Source organism: Sciurus carolinensis, chromosome 3, assembly GCF_902686445.1.
Source record: "Sciurus carolinensis chromosome 3, mSciCar1.2, whole genome shotgun sequence".
In the NCBI taxonomy this organism is placed as follows: Eukaryota; Metazoa; Chordata; class Mammalia; order Rodentia; family Sciuridae; genus Sciurus; species Sciurus carolinensis.
In genome coordinates, this window is record NC_062215.1 from 63440788 (window position 1) to 63460346 (window position 19559).

A 19559-nucleotide genomic window follows, 5' to 3' on the forward strand; every position below is an offset into this window, starting at 1 on the left:
AAGTTTTAACTACATTGGTTCAGAGTCCATATGATTGCAAAGTCAGGCTTGAGTATGTTGTGGAGGATAGAATCAGTTGCAATTACATGAAAGATGAATTCATATTATCTTGTGATGTCTCCTCATAGGACCTCAAAATAGGATCCCATCTCCTACTACAGACTCTTAAGAATATAAGTAAAACACAACTTTAAACTGAAAGAATAAAAGCATTCTTAGAAATAATAATCATAATACACAAAATTTTAAACTAAATACAGGAATATACCAAAGAGATATTTGTACTATCATGTTCATTGAAGCATTATTCACAATAGCCAAGATATGGAATAATCCTATGCATCCACCAACAGATGAATGGGTAAAGAAAATATGACATATATACACAATGGAATACTATTATTTCAGCATTATAAGAAGGAAACTCTAGCCAGGCACGGTAGCACACACCTGTAATCCCAGGGACTCAGGAGGCTGAGACAGGAGGATCACAAATGCAAGGCCAGCCTAGGAAATTTAGTGAGACCCTGTCTCAAAAGAAAAAAATAAAAAGGGTTAAGGATATAGCACAGTGGTAGAGCACTCCTGGATTCAATTCTCAGTAAGAAAAAAAGAAAAAAAAAAAGAAAGAAATCCTGTCATTTGCACAACATGGATGAACCTAGAATATATTACACTAAGTGAAATAAGCCAGGCACAGAAAGACAAATATGACCTGATCTTTCTTATGTGTGGAATCTAAAAAGTTGAACCCACAGAAGTAGAGAGCAGGATGGTGGTTACGGAAATTGATGGAATGGGAAGATGGTGAAAGGGTACAAAGTTTTAGAGAGGTGGAGAAATAAGTTTTTGAGATACACTGCACAGCAGGGTGACTATAGTTAATAATACTGTATTGTATATTTCAAACTGCTAAGAATAAATTTCAAATTTCTTACTAAAAACAATGGAGGTGATAAATATGTTAATTAGCTTGATTTAATCATCCTACATTGTACACCTATACCCAAATATCACATTATATTCCACAAATATATAGTTATAATTTCTCAATCAAAATAATATTAATAAAAGTAAGTAAATAAACTTAATAGAGGAGTTAAGCAATATAGGAGGAACAAAAATTAAAACTGAGAATTAAAGGACTGATTTTAGGAATTCTCCAAGAACACCCATGAGTCAGGATTATTCCAGAAACAGGTATGGGTCAATACAGGGAATTTGCTAACATAATCCATTATATTCTATCTTAAATTACTATAATCATGATTATCTTAATTCATAAAATATGGCATTTGGAAATATTTGAAATCAGTTTTTGGTTTTAAAAAACAAATTAGGCAGAGGGAAACACTCAAACTTGGTATTTATCAGAATATTCATAATAAACCAAGAGCCAAACAAGTATTTGTTGAATAAAAGAATGAATAAATGGATGAAATAAAAGAAAGCAGAAAGTCCAGGCATTCTTGCAAAGATTGCATTAGTCTTAGAAGTACTTTCCTCTTCCCTCCTCTCTTATTCTAACACCAGGAGCAAAAAGAGTGACTGGAAAAGGAAATGTCAACCCTCTAAACTGGAGATTCACAATGAAAATAAATGGTCTCCAGTGGCCTAGGAAGAAAGCATCTATACCACAACAGAATAAATAGAAATTAGGGCAGAACCATCCAAACACAAGGAATAGGAAAAGAAATAGTATAGAAGGATGGCAACTGTCCAAACAACACAGGAAGAAAAGAAAAAGTCGATCTAGTAGAAAATAACTCAAGAAAAAGAAAAGAGTTTGTCTCAAGTTCCTTTAGCTATAGTATGACTTAATAGGAATATAAATTCAACATAACAAGAACTCAAAGACAAGTGAATAAAACAGCAGAATGAAATGAAATGGTACAGTTTAAGTGCAAGGAACCAAAGAACAAGCAACACAAAGTGGAATTACTGACAGAAAAGGTTCAGACCATCATAGTGAATGCAGGTAAGAAAGTCAAGAAAATTACTAAAATCAGAAAGAATTACTAGATATGAAAGACAAATCTAGTTCCAAATACATATAATTGATTTCCCTTTGTAGACAGCCCCAAAACAGAAGATGTATTCCAAAGCATAATAAAGAAGAAAATTCCTAAAATGAAAAAAAATCAAAAGAGAACACTATATTCAAGGCATTTTTTTCATTTTTTATTTACTTATTTATGTTATTATTTATTTTTTGTGTGCAGTACTGGGGATTGAACCCAGGCATACTCCACCACTGAGCTACATGCCCAGCTCTTTTTATTTTTTCAAACAGAATCTTTGCTAAATTGCTAAAGCTGGCCTTGAATTTATAATCCTCCTGCCTCAGCCTCCTAAGTAACTAGGATTATAGGCATATACCACCATCCCCTACAACTGCAACTTTTATCGTTTTTAAGTATATGGTCATTTCCTTGAATTGTTTTAGAATTAATTTGTGAATATATGTTTAATTTCAACAATTCCTTTATTTTCACTTTAGTTTCCTTTTCTTTCTTTGGGATGAAATTATATATTACTTTTTAACTAATCAAATATTTATAATTCTGGTCACCCACATTGCTATATACACCCCTATCTATAGCAATATAGTACAAAAAGCAGTTTTGAATAATGGTTGACAATGGTTATTTCTGGGTAAAAACCTTGAAGTGATTTTCAAATTGTCATCCTTGTACTTTTTTATTTTCCAGAGGCAGTTTTTTTAACTTTATTTTATTTAGTTTTATATGTGGTGCTGAGGTTTAAACCCAGTGCCTCACATGTGCTAGGCAAGCACTCTACCACCACACCACAATTCCAGTCCCTCATCTTTGTACTTTCATGTGTTGTTTAAAATTCTTAATGGTCATATTTAATTTTTATAAAATGGAATGATTCCTTCATAGGAAAATATGCCAAGGTGTTAAGAATTAATTCTGGGTGATGGCAATGTGCAAATATGTTGTTTATTTTTTGTATTTGTCTATTTTAAGAATTTGTTACCCTATCCCATTTTTAAAAGTTAAAAAAGCAATTTCTCATCTGAATACACATTTCCTAGCATCCTATAAAACTAGATGTCAGATATTCACCCAGTAGTTTGTTTTTTTTAAAATTTTTTAAAATTGTGGATGGACCTTTATTTTATTTATTGGTACGTGGTGCTGAGGCATGTGCCAGGCAAGCACAATACCACTGAGCCACAACTCCAGCCCTCCAGTTGTTATTAAAAAGAGTATTTTTTTAAAATTTCCAATTGGTTAAACTTAATTTTTAAGTTTGTTTATTATTTTCCAGTTTTGTTACATAATGATAAGAGAATATAACATGTTAGGTTTCTACTGTTTGGAACTTATAATGATTATAATGTTTTCTTGGTGACCATTTTGATAAATTTTGACCATTAAAACTAGAACAGGATCACTTCAGATGGAAATGTAAAATGGTACAACTGCTGTAAAAAATGCTCCAGCAGTTTCTCAAAAGATTAAGCATAAAGTTACCATATAATACTGGAATTCTACTCAAGAATATATCCAAGAGAAATGAAAACATATATTCATGTACAAACTTATATACACATGTTCATAGCAATATTATTCACAATAACCAAAAAGTGAAAAGTATACAATCTTCATCAACTGTTGAAAGGATAAATAGTGGTACATCCATACAAAGGAATGTTATTATCAACATTTTATTTGTAAACAGAAAGAAATTAAAACACTACACACGAATCTACAAAACACTATGATGATAATACATATTGTATGATTCCATTTATATGAAATGTCCAAAATAGGCAAAGTTGTAGTGTCAGAAAGTACACTAGTGGTTGCTGAGGACTGGAAATTGGAGGGAAATGGGAAGTGACTAATTATGGGAAAGAAATTTCTTTAGGGGGTGATGGGAATGTTCTAAAATTGATTTAGATGGTTGCATGATTTTGTAAATATACTAAAACCCATTTAACTGTACACTCTTAATGGGTATAAGGCATGTAATGGCCCTCAAAGATATCAGGTCCTAATTCCTGAATCTATAAATGTTACCTTGTATTGGAAAATAGTTTTTGTAGGTGTGACTGAATTACAGGTTTTGAGATTGGGAGGTTATCCTGAATTATCCATGTGGGCCCAAAATGCACTCACATATATCCTTATAAGGAGATTTCTCAGAAAGAAAAGGAGGAGGCAACCTGGATACAGCAACAAAACTTTCTTAAGCTTCATGAACTTATAGCACATTGTAAAAGAACATAGAAAAGAAAATTATATTAAAAATGAAAAGTTAAATAAACAAAAACTGTTCAATAATTATGGAGATATTAAAGCTTTTGGTAACAGTTTTATTAAGAAAGTCCTATTATTTTTACTATTCTATAATTTTAAATTTTATAAATATAACTTTTTTCTTTGGGTACTGGAGGTTGAACCCAGGAGTGCTTTACCACTGAGTTATATCCCCATCTTTTTATTTTTTTCTTTATTAGAGAGAGAGTCCCACTAAATTGCTCAGGCTGGCCTCAAACTTGTGATCTTCCTGCCTTAGCCTCCTGAGTCACGGGTTATAGACATGTGCCACTGTGCCCAGTTAAACATAACATTTTAACATTTAAAAATATAAAAAATAATGTTGGCTCCAGTAAATTATTTTTAATTTTCAAACCTGTTCAATTTTGTTTGCTTATTTCATTTATCTGCTATTCCTTTAATAATTTTCTTAAATTTTTGGTTGCAGATGGCTACTTTGGTGCGTCCTCACATGGCCTTTCCTTTGTGCAGAGAAAGAGAGAGAAAACAACAACAACAAAACCAAGAAAAGTTTGCTCTAGCCAGAGTAGTAAGAAAAGAGTAATCTAGAAAGACCAGAAAAATTTAGCCCTACTTTAAGTAGAATTTTTCATCTGAAGACCTACTCTAAGAGAATTACTAAAAGAAGTTCTCTAAACAGAATTCATAAAAAAGGAATCTTGTAGCTGGGCATGTAGCTCAGTGATAGAGCACTTGCCAGATGTGCCCAAGGCCCTGAGTCCAAAACCCATTACCAGAATTTGGGGGACAGGGAAAGAATCTTGAAGAACAATGAAAAGAGCAAAAAAATACAGATAAATACAACAGACTTTACTTCTTCTCTTGAGTTTTCTAAATTATTTTTAACTATTAAAACAAAAAAGGATAGCATTACCTGATGGGATGTATGCACAGGAAATATTTTGGACAATGATACAATAAATGGGAAAGTACAAAATAACTTAAAAGGAGATAAGGCTTCTACATTTCACTCAAACTGGTAAAATGTCACTACCAGTAGATCTCTGCAGCACTGAAATAGTTCTATAACTTAATTTTGGTGATGGTTAGAGAAATCTATACAAGTGATAAAATAACATAGTACTATACATAACCATTGTATCAGTATTAATTTCCTGGTTTTGATATTATACTGAAGTCATGCAAGATGTGACTTTTGAAAAAACTGGTGAAAGGGTATGTGGGATCCCTATGTACTACTTTTGTAACTTCTTGTAAATCTACAATTTTTTCATAATAAAAAGTTTAAGATCATGCTTTAAAGAATATATATTAATATAGATAAATGATAAAAAGACAATGTTAAGTGAAAAAGTAGGACATACAATTATATATTAGACATGACCCAAACTCTATTATGAAAAAATAAAACTAAACTAAAACCTCATATGTCTCACTATGAATATAACAGACAATAGGGTCAAGAACATCATGAGCTTTGGAACCAGTTCAGTGACTTATGTCATATGTGACATTGAGGAAATTGTTCCATCTTCCTGCCATATTTGCAAAATGAGGATGATAATTTTGGTAAGAAAGTATATGCAATATCCTTAAGTCTACAGCACATAAAAAAGAAGTGGTTAAAAAAAAATCCAAAGCATCATTATTATCCAAAGAAAAATATCACAGTGTTAACACTATTAGTAGAATTATGAATTTAAATTTTTTTCTTCTTTGTATTTTTCCACCTTTAATTTTCTGTAATGAACCTATATTATTTTCTTGTTGAGATATAATTCATATATGGTAAAAGTCATATATTACTCTTATAATTAAAAAATAAGAAGGAGTTGTTTAGAGGTTGGCGGTGCGGTGGTGGAGGCCCGCAGACCGAGCGATCATGTCACACAAACAAATTTACTATTCGGACAAATACGACGATGAGGAGTTCGAGTACCGGCATGTCTTGTTGCCCAAGGACATAGTCAAATTGGTCCCTAAAACTCATTTGATGTCTGAGTCTGAATGGAGGAACCTCGGCGTTCAGCAGAGTCAGGGATGGGTTCATTATATGATCCATGAACCAGAACCTCCCATCTTGCTGTTGCGGCCACTACCCAAGAAGCCAAAGAAATGAAGCTGGCAAGCCACTTTTCAACCTCAAGCTTTACACAGCTATCCTTACTTTCTGACATCTTTCTGATAACATGATTATGTTGCCTTCTTGTTTTCCACTTTGATATTTAAAGGATGTTCAATACAATGTTTGAATGTGCTTGTAACTGCTTTACTTGTGGAATAGAGCCACCACCAACCTGCCAAATGAGTGCTCTGTGAACCACAGCCTCAGCTGGGTGTGACCCCAAAAGCCACAGTGTGCTCTGTATCCAGCAGAACACACTTGGCAGATGGAGGGAGCATCTGAGAATCAGACCACAGCTGTTACAGGGATTGTATGAACTTGCTGCTTTGTTTTTTTCCTGCTGAGTGTTGTATGTATGGAGACTTACGGATTTATGTTTCAAAGTATTGGAAATTTTCCATTTTATTTGAGAAATCTAATCTGTTCCATGTTAAAAACCTTGATTAAAGAGGAAGTTTTTATAATCCAAAAAAAAAAAAGAAAGAAAAGAAAATTTTCTAAATTGTTCCCTTTAGGAAAACAACTATAAGACAATTAGGAAAGTAGCACCGAGAACCAGTGTTTTGCAAAGAAATTTAAACTATGGTTATAATTGTATTAAAGTGATAAAGCCTTGACTTTTCCTGAACTATGTTAATACTACTGTTTGTTCTACATATTTTTTTCTTTGAGTCATTTATCTCAATTTTATTTGTGGGATTTCAATTTAAGGAGGTGACTGAATGATGATGTGGAGAGGCTAATTCCATTAGAAGAAAATTTTTATTATTTACAGTTTTGGAAACCATTGTGAGAAGGGATCGTGTCATGCCATACAATACCAGAGGGAAAGCATCAGGTTTTGTTTAGGAGGCAAAAACAGGATGGAGCAAAGGGAAAGCCTAAATGAGAGTCCTTATGGGGGTTTCTACAGGAAATGTAAGGCAAAGCGGAGTAAAGAGTCTGGAATTAACTAGTCTAAATAATTCTGGAAAACTTTATGGCACAGGAGCTATCCATTAGCTGTCTGGGTTGATTTAGGGCCAGGTAACAGTCAACCAGCAGGTAGCTCCTGGTAGCTGACTTGGTGTGTGAGAATTAGTAAAAGATGTGGCTCTGGGCTGGAGGTGTAGGTAAGTGGTAGAAGTGCTTGCCTAGCATGTACAGGGTCCTGGGTTCAATCACCAGCTCCCCCAACTACCCTGCCCCTTGTGCAAAAAAAAAAATTTAAAGGAAATTATGATGTGGTTCATCATATGGGTTCTGCATCACAGTGGAGATAAAGGTACTGGTCATTAGTTTGAACCTGTGACTGATGAATGGCAAAGAGAGAACCTAAGAAACACAATGAGAACATAACTGAGATGAAATTTGCCAAATTCATATTTACACAAAAATGAAGGAGTCCAGAAATCCTTCATACAGAACTTTGAAACTGTATATGGTACTTAGTCTTCACCTTTAATGGAGCAAGGATGAATGAGAGAAAAAGGAGAAAGTTATCTTGACTTTAACACTAATGTTATTAGAGGGGAAAAACAAGATAGGAAATAGGAAATAGGAAAACATGAAAAAAAATATAAAAGTAGACTATTGAAAATCCAGGATTGTGGTAGCATTAAATTGCTTCTTTCACTTATCCCATGAAAACAGAATCCTACTTTCTCAGATATAATATTAAATAGACTTTGAAACCAGACAACCTAAATACAAAATTTCCCAATTCGATTGATTGTGAGACCATGAACTTCAGTGTTTTCATCAAAAACAGTAGAGGATTACAAAAAAGAATAGAGGATGTAAGAATTACTGAGAAGATTGCCCAAGTTCATCTATGAATATTTTAGGACAGTGCCTGGTCCATAGGAAATGCTTTGTAAGTTTTAGGTCTCATTATTATTTATATAATGAGATTTCATTAAATATAAGAGGCAGATTTTTCTTGATCTTACCAGAAGGTGTCAGTGAAAGTTTTTCACATTTTCATATTATGAGTGCCACTGAAAGAAATGATAAGATGACTTTGCATGTAAGATGTAGCCTAATTTCAGAGGGTTAAAACTTTTTTTTTTTTTAATTGTATGAGGGATTGAACTCAGCGTCATTCTACCACTGAGCTACATCTACAGCCCTTTTAATCTTTTGAGATAGAGTCTCAACAAGTTGCAGAGGCTGGCCTTAAGCTTCTGCCTTAGCTTCCTGAGTTGCTGGGATTACAGGCATGCACCATGTGCCTGGCTAGAGGGGTTAAAACTTTTTAAAATGTGTCCCTTAAAAAATGATAAAATAAGTTTTTATGATCTTATTTAATTCTAAATTAATGTATGTGTGGCATCTACCAAAAGATAGTTGAAACTGACAGAATAATTCATATATTAAATAATACAATTTCTTACTTCTGAAAATTCCATTTTGTTCAATCCTGATTCCATGGAGTCAGTAATATTCAATTGTTTGCAATGTGATTCTAATTTTGAAATAAAAAATATTTGCTAGTTAGTTTGGTTGTAATATATTCATATTTTGTATTTACATTCTAGTACTTAAAAGAAGAATATAAAATTATTTCTTAACTAATGTCTACTCACAGTTAAAATAAATAATATATAGTTGGGTAACTTTTCAATTACTACAGAATTATTATTTTTCCTGGCTTTTATTTAACCAAGTAACCAAATACTAAAAAGAATAAACCTAAATTTTTAATACCTGAATTGGGATAAAGCAGAAACATATGCACAATAGTATAAAAGACTATAAAAACATTTGTATTAATTTATGTTAGCATTTATAATAGGAGATACTAAATCAAAACACCTCTATAAACTTTCATTTAAAAATCTTTTTTTGGCTCTAATGTTTCTTAAATTAACTAGAACTATATAAACATGGTTAGTAAAAGATTCAAATAATACAAAAATATGAGCAGCAAAATGTGAATATCCTTTCCCTCTATTCCCCCATCTGAATGCTCATTCCCTTCTGCCATAGAAGTAACCACCATCACCAGCTTGTCACCATCCTTCCAGCAACCTTCCTATGCATTTCCATATGTATATGTGTATATGGTCATATATATTTTGTTTTTCTCCATATGAATATGATCATTTTGATTTGCAACTTGCTTTTTCACTTACTACTCATTGTAGATCTTTTAAAAGTAGCTGGAGCTCAGGGTAAAGTTTGAAATCTATAACTGCAGTTATAGATTTGAATAAGGAAACCCAGGGAGTGGGTAGTATATAAAGTGAGTGAAAAGGGAAACTCTGGAAAACAACATTTAAGGTTTAAGCAAAAGAAGAATCAAGGGACAAAAATGCAAGAGATGATCAAAGATAGAAGAAAAATATAAAGAGAAAATGATGTCACAAAAGTCAAGCAAAAAGTTTTGAATAACAGAGTGATCAACAATGGTGAATGTGGCAGTTAGTTCAAGTAAACATTTTAAAATTTCCATTTGATATGACACTTATATAATCTTTATTGATCTTAACAGAGAGGAAAACAATTGTATGAAAGCTCATCAAACTGTCTTCCTCTCCTACTTCTAGCAGTAACTCTTCCTGTCTGTCCTGGGCTGACCCAAGGTCACAGCAAAGATTTTTCAGTTATTCTTGGATTTTGTGACTACTATTTGAATGTTATTGTGGCCATGAAGATTCATATAAGCTTATGCATTAGATGCTGATATCCCCAACCCAGACCTTTCTCTAAGTTCCAGAAATTATGCTAACTAAACTGGCTTCTACTAGCAAGAGCTGCCATGAAATGTACATGTTTGTCCTCTGATCGGGTTTTGAGCAATTTAAGGAAAGGAAGCATGTCTTTGCTTTCTTTACCCCCTTACCATAACTGGAACTAAGGATGGACTCAACAAATATTGAATGAATGAATGATATAGAAAATAAATACTATAAGAAAGGAGATGAGAGGAGAAACAATTACTATCAACTGGAGTAGCCTGGAATTTCTCTAATGTTCATCGGGATCCCAATAGTGTTGCCTTTACTCACTCCTTCTGTACCCCCATCCAAAATAAATGAACACAGGAAGTTGTGTCAAAGATTTTCTGAAATAGGAGTAGAGGTTGACTCACAGGAAAATTACATTTTTTGGATAGGTTGAGAACAGGGAAGGGAGAAAAAGCTGTCACTAATACAAGGTCCAAATCACATTTGGGGACCAGTGATCAAAAAGAATAGAACCATATTTATTTCATTTTAAAAAGTGAGAACAGACTTCAAACATTGTCACAATCTATTGTTATCATTGTAACAAGTAGTTAAAAAATACATTGAAATGTATTATCCACTTGGATATAAGTACATTATCAGGACTCAAAGTCTAGTTCTTTATGTACCAAGTCAGATGTGTGTGTGTGTGTGTGTGTGTGTGTGTGTGTGTGTGAACACCTAATCTTACATAAAAAAAATCTTTCTGAAAACCAATGCATCGAAATCTATGGTTCTCCATAGGGTATTATCTTCCTTTCCCCCCACTGGGAATGTGGGGAATTTGTGGAAGAGTTTTTATCATTACAATAATGGAGAGTAGGTGTAGAGGCAGAACTCCTGCAATTTCTGAAAAACAAAGGCTTTCCCCCTCCCATCAGACATTGAAGTAAGTGAAATATTTGCTCATAGTAATTTCAAATCTAGAACTCAATTCTATTTTATGTATAAACAGAGTAGAATTTTGCTGTTGTTTTTATTTTTTGGTGCTGGGGATTAAACCCAGGGTCTCATTCAGGGTATGCACAAGCTCTACCACTGAGCTACACCCACAGTCCCTAATTTTGTTGTTTAATTTTCCAAATGTAACTACTGTGAAAATTTGAGGGAGGTTTAAAAGTAAAATTTATCCTGGAACTTAACTAGGAGTTGTTTACCATTTCAAAGAATTGTGTTACAGGAGCTAACATCTAAATTATATTTGAACTCTAATACTACACATGTATATCAGTCTGCATTTGTAGCTATCCTTGTCATGGGAATTTCCCTTTCTCTCTCTCTCTCTCTCTCTCTCTCTCTCTCTCTCTCTCTCTCTCTCTCTCTCTCTCTCTCTCTCTCCCATTCATTTTGCCCTTATTAAAAAATATCAAATGCAAAGAAAATGGTTAATTGGATATAATTTTACTTTTCATATGTCTAAACATTCATGCTGCATTACGTCTTCTAGTGGAGTTGTAACCAAACATTCATATATTGAAATCCAGTACATGTATTTCTTATTTTTATCATAGTTATTACATTATATCTTTCTTTTTAAATTCTCTAAGTATGGCATGGGTTAATAAAGAGGTACAGTACAATGAGGCACTGGGCTAAAAGAATTGAGAATGATTGATAGCTTTTCTACATTGTCTGGAAAGAGCAGAAGAGCCTAATTCATCAATAAGAGCTTTCAATAACATCTGTTTCAATATCAACTCTTCATCTGAATTCAATGCCTCCCCCCCTAGAAAAATAAAAATACCATAGTACCAATAGGCATACTTACCAAGCTCAAATTCTGGCTTTTGGAAAAATTCATGAAGAACATTTTGAATCTGCAAATCAGGAAGGAAGGAAGGAAGGAAGGAAGGAGGGAAGGGGAAGGTAGGAAGAAAGGAAGAAAAGAGAGAGGAAAGAAGGAAGGAAGGAAAGAGACAAAAAAAAAAGTAAGGAAAGGAACCATGTATTAATCCTCAATTATCAAACATATAGTATTTCAGACTAAAAGTCATCTATAGTCTTTCTAAGTGCTATATGATCTTTCTAACTCAAGGACAGAAATAGCAATAATTCACATTTAATTTAGAGAATACTTCAAGGTATATAAAGTGATTTCATAAGTACATCTTCAGTGATTCCTAACTTTTTATGTGAGAACTGGGATGCTGAGAGGGACACTGTTTTGCTCCCCCAGGGAACATTTCTAGCAACACTCTAACACAGGGCATGGTGGAGCTAAGACACATTTAGCAACCATTTTGGCCATCCTGAAAATTCTCTTTTCTTCCTTATTCTTTGATTACTGAAAATAAAATTTGAGAGTTGGTCCATTTTTAAAAATAGATTTTATTTCTTTAGAGAAGTTTTAGGTTCACAGCAAAATTGAAAGGATAGTACAGAGTTCCCATATACTCCCTACCCGCCCCCAACTCCAGCCTTCTCCACTGTCAACATCCTGTGCTAGGATTGTACATTTGTTAGAGTTGATGAACTGAATCTACACTGATGAATCATTATCAAAGGCCACAGTTTATTTATTTTTAAATTTTTTTGTAGTTGTAGATGGACAGAATTCCTTTATTTTGCTTATTTTATGTGGTGCTAAGGGTTGAACCCAGTACTACTTCACACATGCTAGGCAAGTGCTCTGTCACTGAGCTACAGCCCCACCCCAAGACTATGGTTTATATTAGGAGTCACTCTTGGTATTCTACATTCTATGGGTTTTGACAAATGTATGACAAGTATCTGCCATAATAGTACAGACTTGTTTCACTATCCTAAATGTCCTCTGTGTTCCACCTATTTATCCTACCTGCCCCTTCTTACTCCTGGCAACCACTAATATTTTTATTGTCTCCATGTTTTTTTCCCTTTTCTAGAATGTCATGTAGTTAGAATCATACAATAAGTAGTCTTTTCAGATTGGCTTCTTCCACTTAGTATGATGCACTTTTCTCCATGTCATTTTTGTTTGTTTGTTTGTTTGTTTCAGTACTGGGTATTAAATCCAGGGCCTTGGAAAGGCTAGGCAAGGGCTCTACCACTGAGTTGCATTCCCAGTCCTTTCAATTTTTTATTTTGAGATAGGATTTTGCTAAGTTGCTCAGGCTGGTCTCAAACTTGCAATCCTCCTGCCTCAGCCTTCCAAGTTGCTGGAATTACAGACATATGCCACTATGCCTGGTTCAGATTTCCTGAACTTTTCACTTTGCAAACCTGAAACTCTATACCCACCAAACAAAAATTCACTCCCCTTCAACTTTTCCCAGTCTTTGGTAACTATAATTCATTTTACTTCTTATTTTCTGAATTTAACTAATTCAGATATCTCATGTAAGTGGATTAATTCAGTATTTCTATTTTAAGAATATGTTTAGTTTTATAGGAAACTGTCAAACCATCTTTCAGAGTGGCTGTACCATTTTGCATTCCCACCAACAATAAATGACAGTTCTTGCTACTCTATATTCTTGCCAGCATAATTGTCAGTGTTTTGTGTTTTGGATTTTGGCCATTCTAACAGGTGTGTGCTAGTATCTCATTGCTGTTTTATTTTGTAATTCCTTAATAACATATGATGTTGGGCACTGTCTCATAGGTTTATTTGACAAATGCATTTTTTGGGGGAAGTATCTGTTCGGGACTTTGGTCCATCTTTTAATAGGGGTATTTATTTTTGTATTTTTGGGTTTTAAGAATTCTTTGTATATTTTAAATAATGCTCCTTCATTAGCAATGTCTTTTGCCAATATTTCCTCTTGGTTTGTGACTTGTCTTCTTTGGTCCATTTTCAATCATTCACCTGAAACTGAAATATACCTGGCATTGGATTTAACAATTAAATATTTTCAAATCTACATACCTAAAAGAAAATAATTATTATACTATAGTTATTCTCTAAAATTAAGAGATATGATCTTATAGGTCTTACAAAAGTAGTTACATACAAACAAATAAAATCTGTCTCCATTTGTAATGATTAGTCTGGAAACCATTGCCAGAATCAAGATTTTAGAAATCTAGTTAAGATTTTTTTTTTAAGTTTAAGAGAAAATTACAGGAAACAACTCTCATTGACCAGATAGGTCAAGATTAATTTAGTACAACAGTACTGAAAAATTTGAGGGAGGTTTATAGTATTCCGCTCAGTATTCTAGTAACTGCCCTCTTACCACTCACCCCAATACCCCTTATATATATCCTGCTGCCTTACCACTACTGTAGGAATCATTCCTCTAGGGTCTAGAATCCATTCATCAAATTGCTCCTGCAGAGCCTGTTTCCGCATGATGGCCACCTTGACTTTGATTGTGTTTATGTATTCTCTTTGTTCTCTTTTCTGTTTAACATTCTCCTTCATCTTAGATACTCTGAAGAATGTAGAGATAGAAAACATGTTAAGACTTTTAGATTTAGTTCAGATTGTTCAAATAACAAAAAACAAGAGTTAAGAGTTGCATTTAAACTTTGTACCTGTCTTTTTTCCATGAAATCTTTCATGATGTAAGCCTGCAGTGAACCCTCCTTCCTCAGCACTTTTACTAAGTTTGGCAAAAGATCTGAAATCAGTTTGTCAAAAAGGCATCTGCACTTATATGTTCACTACTCACACTAGCCAAGTTATGGAATCAACCTCAGTGTCCAACAAAAGATGAATGGATAAAGAAAATGTGATACATGAGCACAACAGAATACTATCTAGCCTCTAAAAAAGAGAAAATTCTTGTGACAACATAAATAGAATTAGAGAATTATGCAAAGTGAAATAAGCCAGGCAGAGAAAACAAATACCTTATGTTCTCACCTACATGTGGAATATAAAACAACTGAAGCAGAGGCTAAGTGTATATGAGGTGAGTGAAGGGATGATGGTCAAAGGATGCAAAATATCAGATAGGAGGAATAAGTTTTCAAAAGATCCATTGCATGCCAATATATTCAATAATAATACAATGTGCATTTCAAAATTGCTAAGACTATAAGTTTCAAATGTTCTCATCACACACACAAAAAATCTAGTTAAGCAGGGCGCCACGGTGCATGCCTGTAATCTCAGTGGCTCAGGAATCAGAGGCAGGAACATGGTGAGTTCAAAGCCAGCCTCAGCAACAGTGAGGCACTAAGCAACTCAGAGAAATCCAGTTTCTACATAAAATACAAAATAGGGCTGGGGATGTGGCTCAGTGGTTGAGTGAGCCTGAGTTAAATTCCCAGAGCCCACCCCCCCAAAAAAACAAGTTAAGGTAATAGATGTTAATTATCTTGATTTAATTATTCCACATGCATTTATAAATCATAACATCACATTGTACAACAGAAATATATACAATTATAAAATCATCAATTTACAATGTTTCAAAAATATATTTTTTAGTTATCAATGGGCATTTATTATTTACTTATATATATATAACTAAATATATATATATATAATGTATTGAGAATCAAACCCAGGGCCTCACACACGCCAGGCAAGCACTCTACCACTGAGCCACAACCCCATCCCCTCAATTTACAATTTAAAACTATAGCCTAGGAGCTGCCCTACAAACTATTAAGGCAAGGCTGAAGCTGAACAGGCCTTACCGTCATGAGTCTCTTTCTTTCCTGGACACAGAAATCATCTGGAGGGATTCTGATGCAGGGCTAAGGTAGAAACCTGGAAGATGCATTTATGAAAGCATCTCAGGTCATTCTGATGTCTTGGACAAAAATTTGGAGAAGTCTCTCTAGGAGTATATTGGCCTATTGCCTCTAGCCTGAGTCAAATCTTTGACAGTTCCTGCTCATGTCCTAAGCATGATAGTTACCCTTGTCCTCAGCCAGAGATGCATCATTCAGGTTGAGGACAGGGGAAAAACTGTGATTTTAATTGTTCCTATGTTAATCATACCTATTAGGACTTAAAAAAACACTATTTTTGATTGAAACAAAATCAAATGACTAAGAGTAATAAAATCAACTGCTAGTTTTAAGTGCAATTTTTTATCCAACAATGTTTGAAGCAGATCTTTATCTTTCAAACAAGAAAGACTAAGATAATCTGACAGATTTTGAAACACAAAGGAATTTTCAGTAAGAACTGGTAAATTGGGGCCAAGATGGCGGACTAGAGGGCGGCTGCATTTCACGCTGCTCCAGGACGCAAGATTCAAAAGAGGAGATAGTGAGAGACTTGGGACCAACTCAAAGCTGCCGGGTGAGTCTCTCCTGTTGGGGAGGCGTCCCGGATGGGGCGGTAGCCCCGGAACGCAGGGAATTTGTGAAGTGGAGTTGCCCGGCGAGACGCCCCTCCCCCCGCTGGAGCGGTAAACACGGACAACTGGGATCATCGTAGAGGAGGCGGCTCAGCATAGCGCTTGGACTCGAGCAGCCGCTGGGGCTCCGGGTGGCTGCCTGGGGAGGAGCTGCGTGGCGAGCTATTTGGACCCAGAGTGACCGCTTCCAAACACCGGGGAATTCCCCGGAGGAGGAGGAGAGGCCCGGCGGATCGCTTGGGTCTAGGAGTGACTGCATCAGAGCCACGGGTGGTTGCCAGAGGAGGAGCTGCGTGGTGAGCTGTTTGAACTCAGAGTGGGCACTCCTGAGCGCCGGGGGACTGCCCGGAGGAAGAGGAGGAGCGCGGCGGGACGCTTGGTCTGGGAGTGACTGCATCAGAACCACAGGCGGTTGCCAGAAGAGGAGCTGCGTGGTAAACTGTTTGAACCCAGAGCGAGCGCTCCTGAGTGCCGGGAGGTTGCCCGGAGGAGGAGGAGGAGCGCGGCGTGTTGCTTGACCTGGGAGTGGCTGCATCAGAGCTGCGGGCGGTTGCCAAAGGAGGAGCTGCGTGAGGAGCTGTTTGAACTCGGAGCAGCTGCTCCAGAACACTGGTGGCCTGCCTGGAGGAGGAGAGCGGTGGGACGCTTAGCCTGGGAGTGACTGCATCAGAACCACAGGCGGTTGCCAGAGGAAGAGGCGAGTGGTGAGCTGATTGGACTAAAAGCAACTGCTCCTGAACACCGGTGGCCTGCCTGGAGGAGGAGCGTGGTGAGTCACCTGGTCTCGGAGCCACCGTTCCTGAACACCTGGGGGGCCACCCCAAGGAGGAGGAGGAGGAACAGGGCGGGTCACTTGGACTTGGAGTGACTGCCTAGGGCTACGGGTGGTTGGCGGGAGGAGGAGACCCGAAGTGAGTTGTTTGGATTCCTAGTGACTGCGTCGGAAACTGGGCGGCTGTCCGGAGGAGGAGGTGTGTGGCGGGTCTCTGTGTCTCCGAGCTATTGTACGGGGCTCCAGGTGGTGGCTCAGGGGAGGGGCTGCATAGCCAGGCGATTGGTGCAGAGCAGGGTCCCAGGAGCTAGGTGGCTTCTTGCTGGAAGAGCCGCACAGAGACACGCCTAGGGGCGGAGCGAAGTTTCCAGGGCTGCGGGCAGATTCTCTGGGAGAGGCAGCCTAAGGAGACTCGCCTGCGAAGGGTGAGGCTCCCAGGCCCAGGACGTAGGTCCGGGCCCCTGGGATCATTGCAGAAGAAGACAGCCCAGCCCAGGAGGTAGTTGTAGATTGAGGGGAACCTCTAGGAGGGCAACTGACTAGCGAGACGTCCCCACCGAGTGACTCTTCCCGGCCGGGGGAGGTTTTCCCACAGGGACGGTAAAGCCAGAGACATAGGCACAAACAGGCCTTGCCTCAGCCCACAGTCTACTTCCCCATTGGATGACCATTGGTCAACAAGTGGAGGCACCTCCGCCCACTAGCAGGGAATATACGCCACCTGAGGGTTACCACACCTAGAGAGGCAGCTTCTTCGTGGAGCTCTGCATTATCAACCTCCTCCAAGACTTCAGACTACTGAAGGATAAGAGGGGATATACTAGCAATCTTCAGGGACATTGTAAGTTGATAGAGGAAATCTGCAATATCTTAATGACCCACTGATCCCTGAACAATATGAGAAAACAAGGGAAGAAAATGCCCCAAACAAATCTAGATGTTACATCAATAAAATCCAACGACAGCATGGCAGAAGAAATGACAGAAAGGGAGTTCAGAATGTACATAATTAAAATGATTAGGGAAGCAAACGATGAGATGAAAGAGCAAATGCAGGCATTGAACGATCGCACCAATCGACAGCTAACAGAGCAAATTCAGGAAGCAAAAGATCATTTCAAGAAAGAGTTAGAGATATTGAAAAAAAACCAAACAGAAATCCTTGAAATGAAGGAAACAATAAACCAAATTAAGAACTCCATAGAAAGCATAACCAATAGGATAGAACAGCTGGAAGACAGAACTTCAGATATTGAAGACAAAATATTTAACCTCGAAAACAAAGTTGAACAAACAGAGAAGATGGTGAGAAATCATGAACAGAATCTCCAAGAACTATGGGATATCATGAAAAGGCCAAATTTGAGAATTATTGGGATTGAGGAAGGTTTAGAGAAACAAACCAAAGGAATGAACAATCTATTTGAAGAAATAATATCAGAAAATTTCCCAAATCTGAAGAATGAAATGGAAAATCAAGTCCAAGAGGCTTATAGGACTCCAAATACACAAAATTACAACAGACCCACACCAAGGCACATTATAATGAAAATACCTAACATACAAAATAAAGACAGAATTTTAAAGGCTGTGAGAGAAAAGAACCAAATTACATTCAGGGGGAAGCCAATACGGATATCAGCAGATTTTTCAATCCAGACCCTAAAAGCTAGAAGGGCCTGGAACAACATTTTTCAAGCTCTGAAAGAAAATGGATGCCAACCAAGAATCTTATACCCAGCAAAACTTACCTTCAAATTTGACGATGAAATAAGATCATTCCACGATAAACAAAAGCTAAAAGAATTTACAAAAAGAAAGCCAGCATTACAGAACATTCTCAGCAAAATATTTCATGAGGAAGAGATAAAAAACAAAGAAGCAAATCAGCAAAGGGAGGAATTATCCTAAAGGAACTGTCAAATAAAGGAGGAACCAAGATGTGTCAAAAATTTTAAATATGAACCAAATGACTGGGAATACAAATCATATCTCAATAATAACCCTGAATGTTAATGGCCTGAATTCATCAATCAAAAGACATAGACTGGCAGATTGGATTAAAAAGAAAGATCCAACAATATGTTGCCTGCAAGAGACTCACCTCATAGAAAGAGATACCCATAGACTAAAGGTGAAAGGATGGGGAAAAACATACCATGCACATGGGCTCAGCAAAAAAGCTGGAGTATCCATCCTCATTTCAGATAATGTGGACTTCAAGCCAATATTAGTTAGAAGGGATAAAGAAGGACATTTCATACTGCTTAAGGGAAGCATAAATCAGCAAGATATAACAATCATAAACATCTATGCCCCAAACAGTGGCTCATCCATGTATGTTAAACAAATCCTTCTCAATTTTAGAAACCAAATAGACCATAACACAATAATACTAGGTGATTTTAACACGCCTCTTTCACCACTGGACAGATC

At 36.4% G+C, this 19559-nt stretch overlaps 2 protein-coding genes across 2 annotated transcripts in view; one reads left to right on the forward strand and one right to left on the reverse strand.

Moving 5' to 3' along the window:
* The window catches only part of Efcab5 (EF-hand calcium binding domain 5), a 141108-nt gene that overhangs the window by 81777 nt on the left and 39772 nt on the right, over positions 1-19559 (reverse strand). The window contains exons 5-7 of the mRNA XM_047543377.1: positions 14308-14464; positions 11878-11926; positions 8775-8845 (exon numbers count right to left, since the gene is read on the reverse strand). Of these exons, the coding sequence (XP_047399333.1) occupies positions 8775-8845; positions 11878-11926; positions 14308-14464 (277 nt within the window). The remainder of the gene's footprint in view (positions 1-8774; positions 8846-11877; positions 11927-14307; positions 14465-19559) is intronic.
* LOC124979117 (cyclin-dependent kinases regulatory subunit 1-like) lies at positions 6138-6393 on the forward strand. Its single transcript, XM_047543388.1, has one exon. It carries the CDS (start codon positions 6157-6159, stop codon positions 6391-6393), a length of 237 nt encoding a protein of 78 aa, XP_047399344.1. The 5' UTR covers positions 6138-6156.

What these genes read in the sequence shown, in the direction of transcription:
- LOC124979117 (XM_047543388.1), top strand. Translation starts at nt 6,157, where the DNA reads ATGTCACACAAACAAATTTACTATTCGGACAAATACGACGATGAGGAG.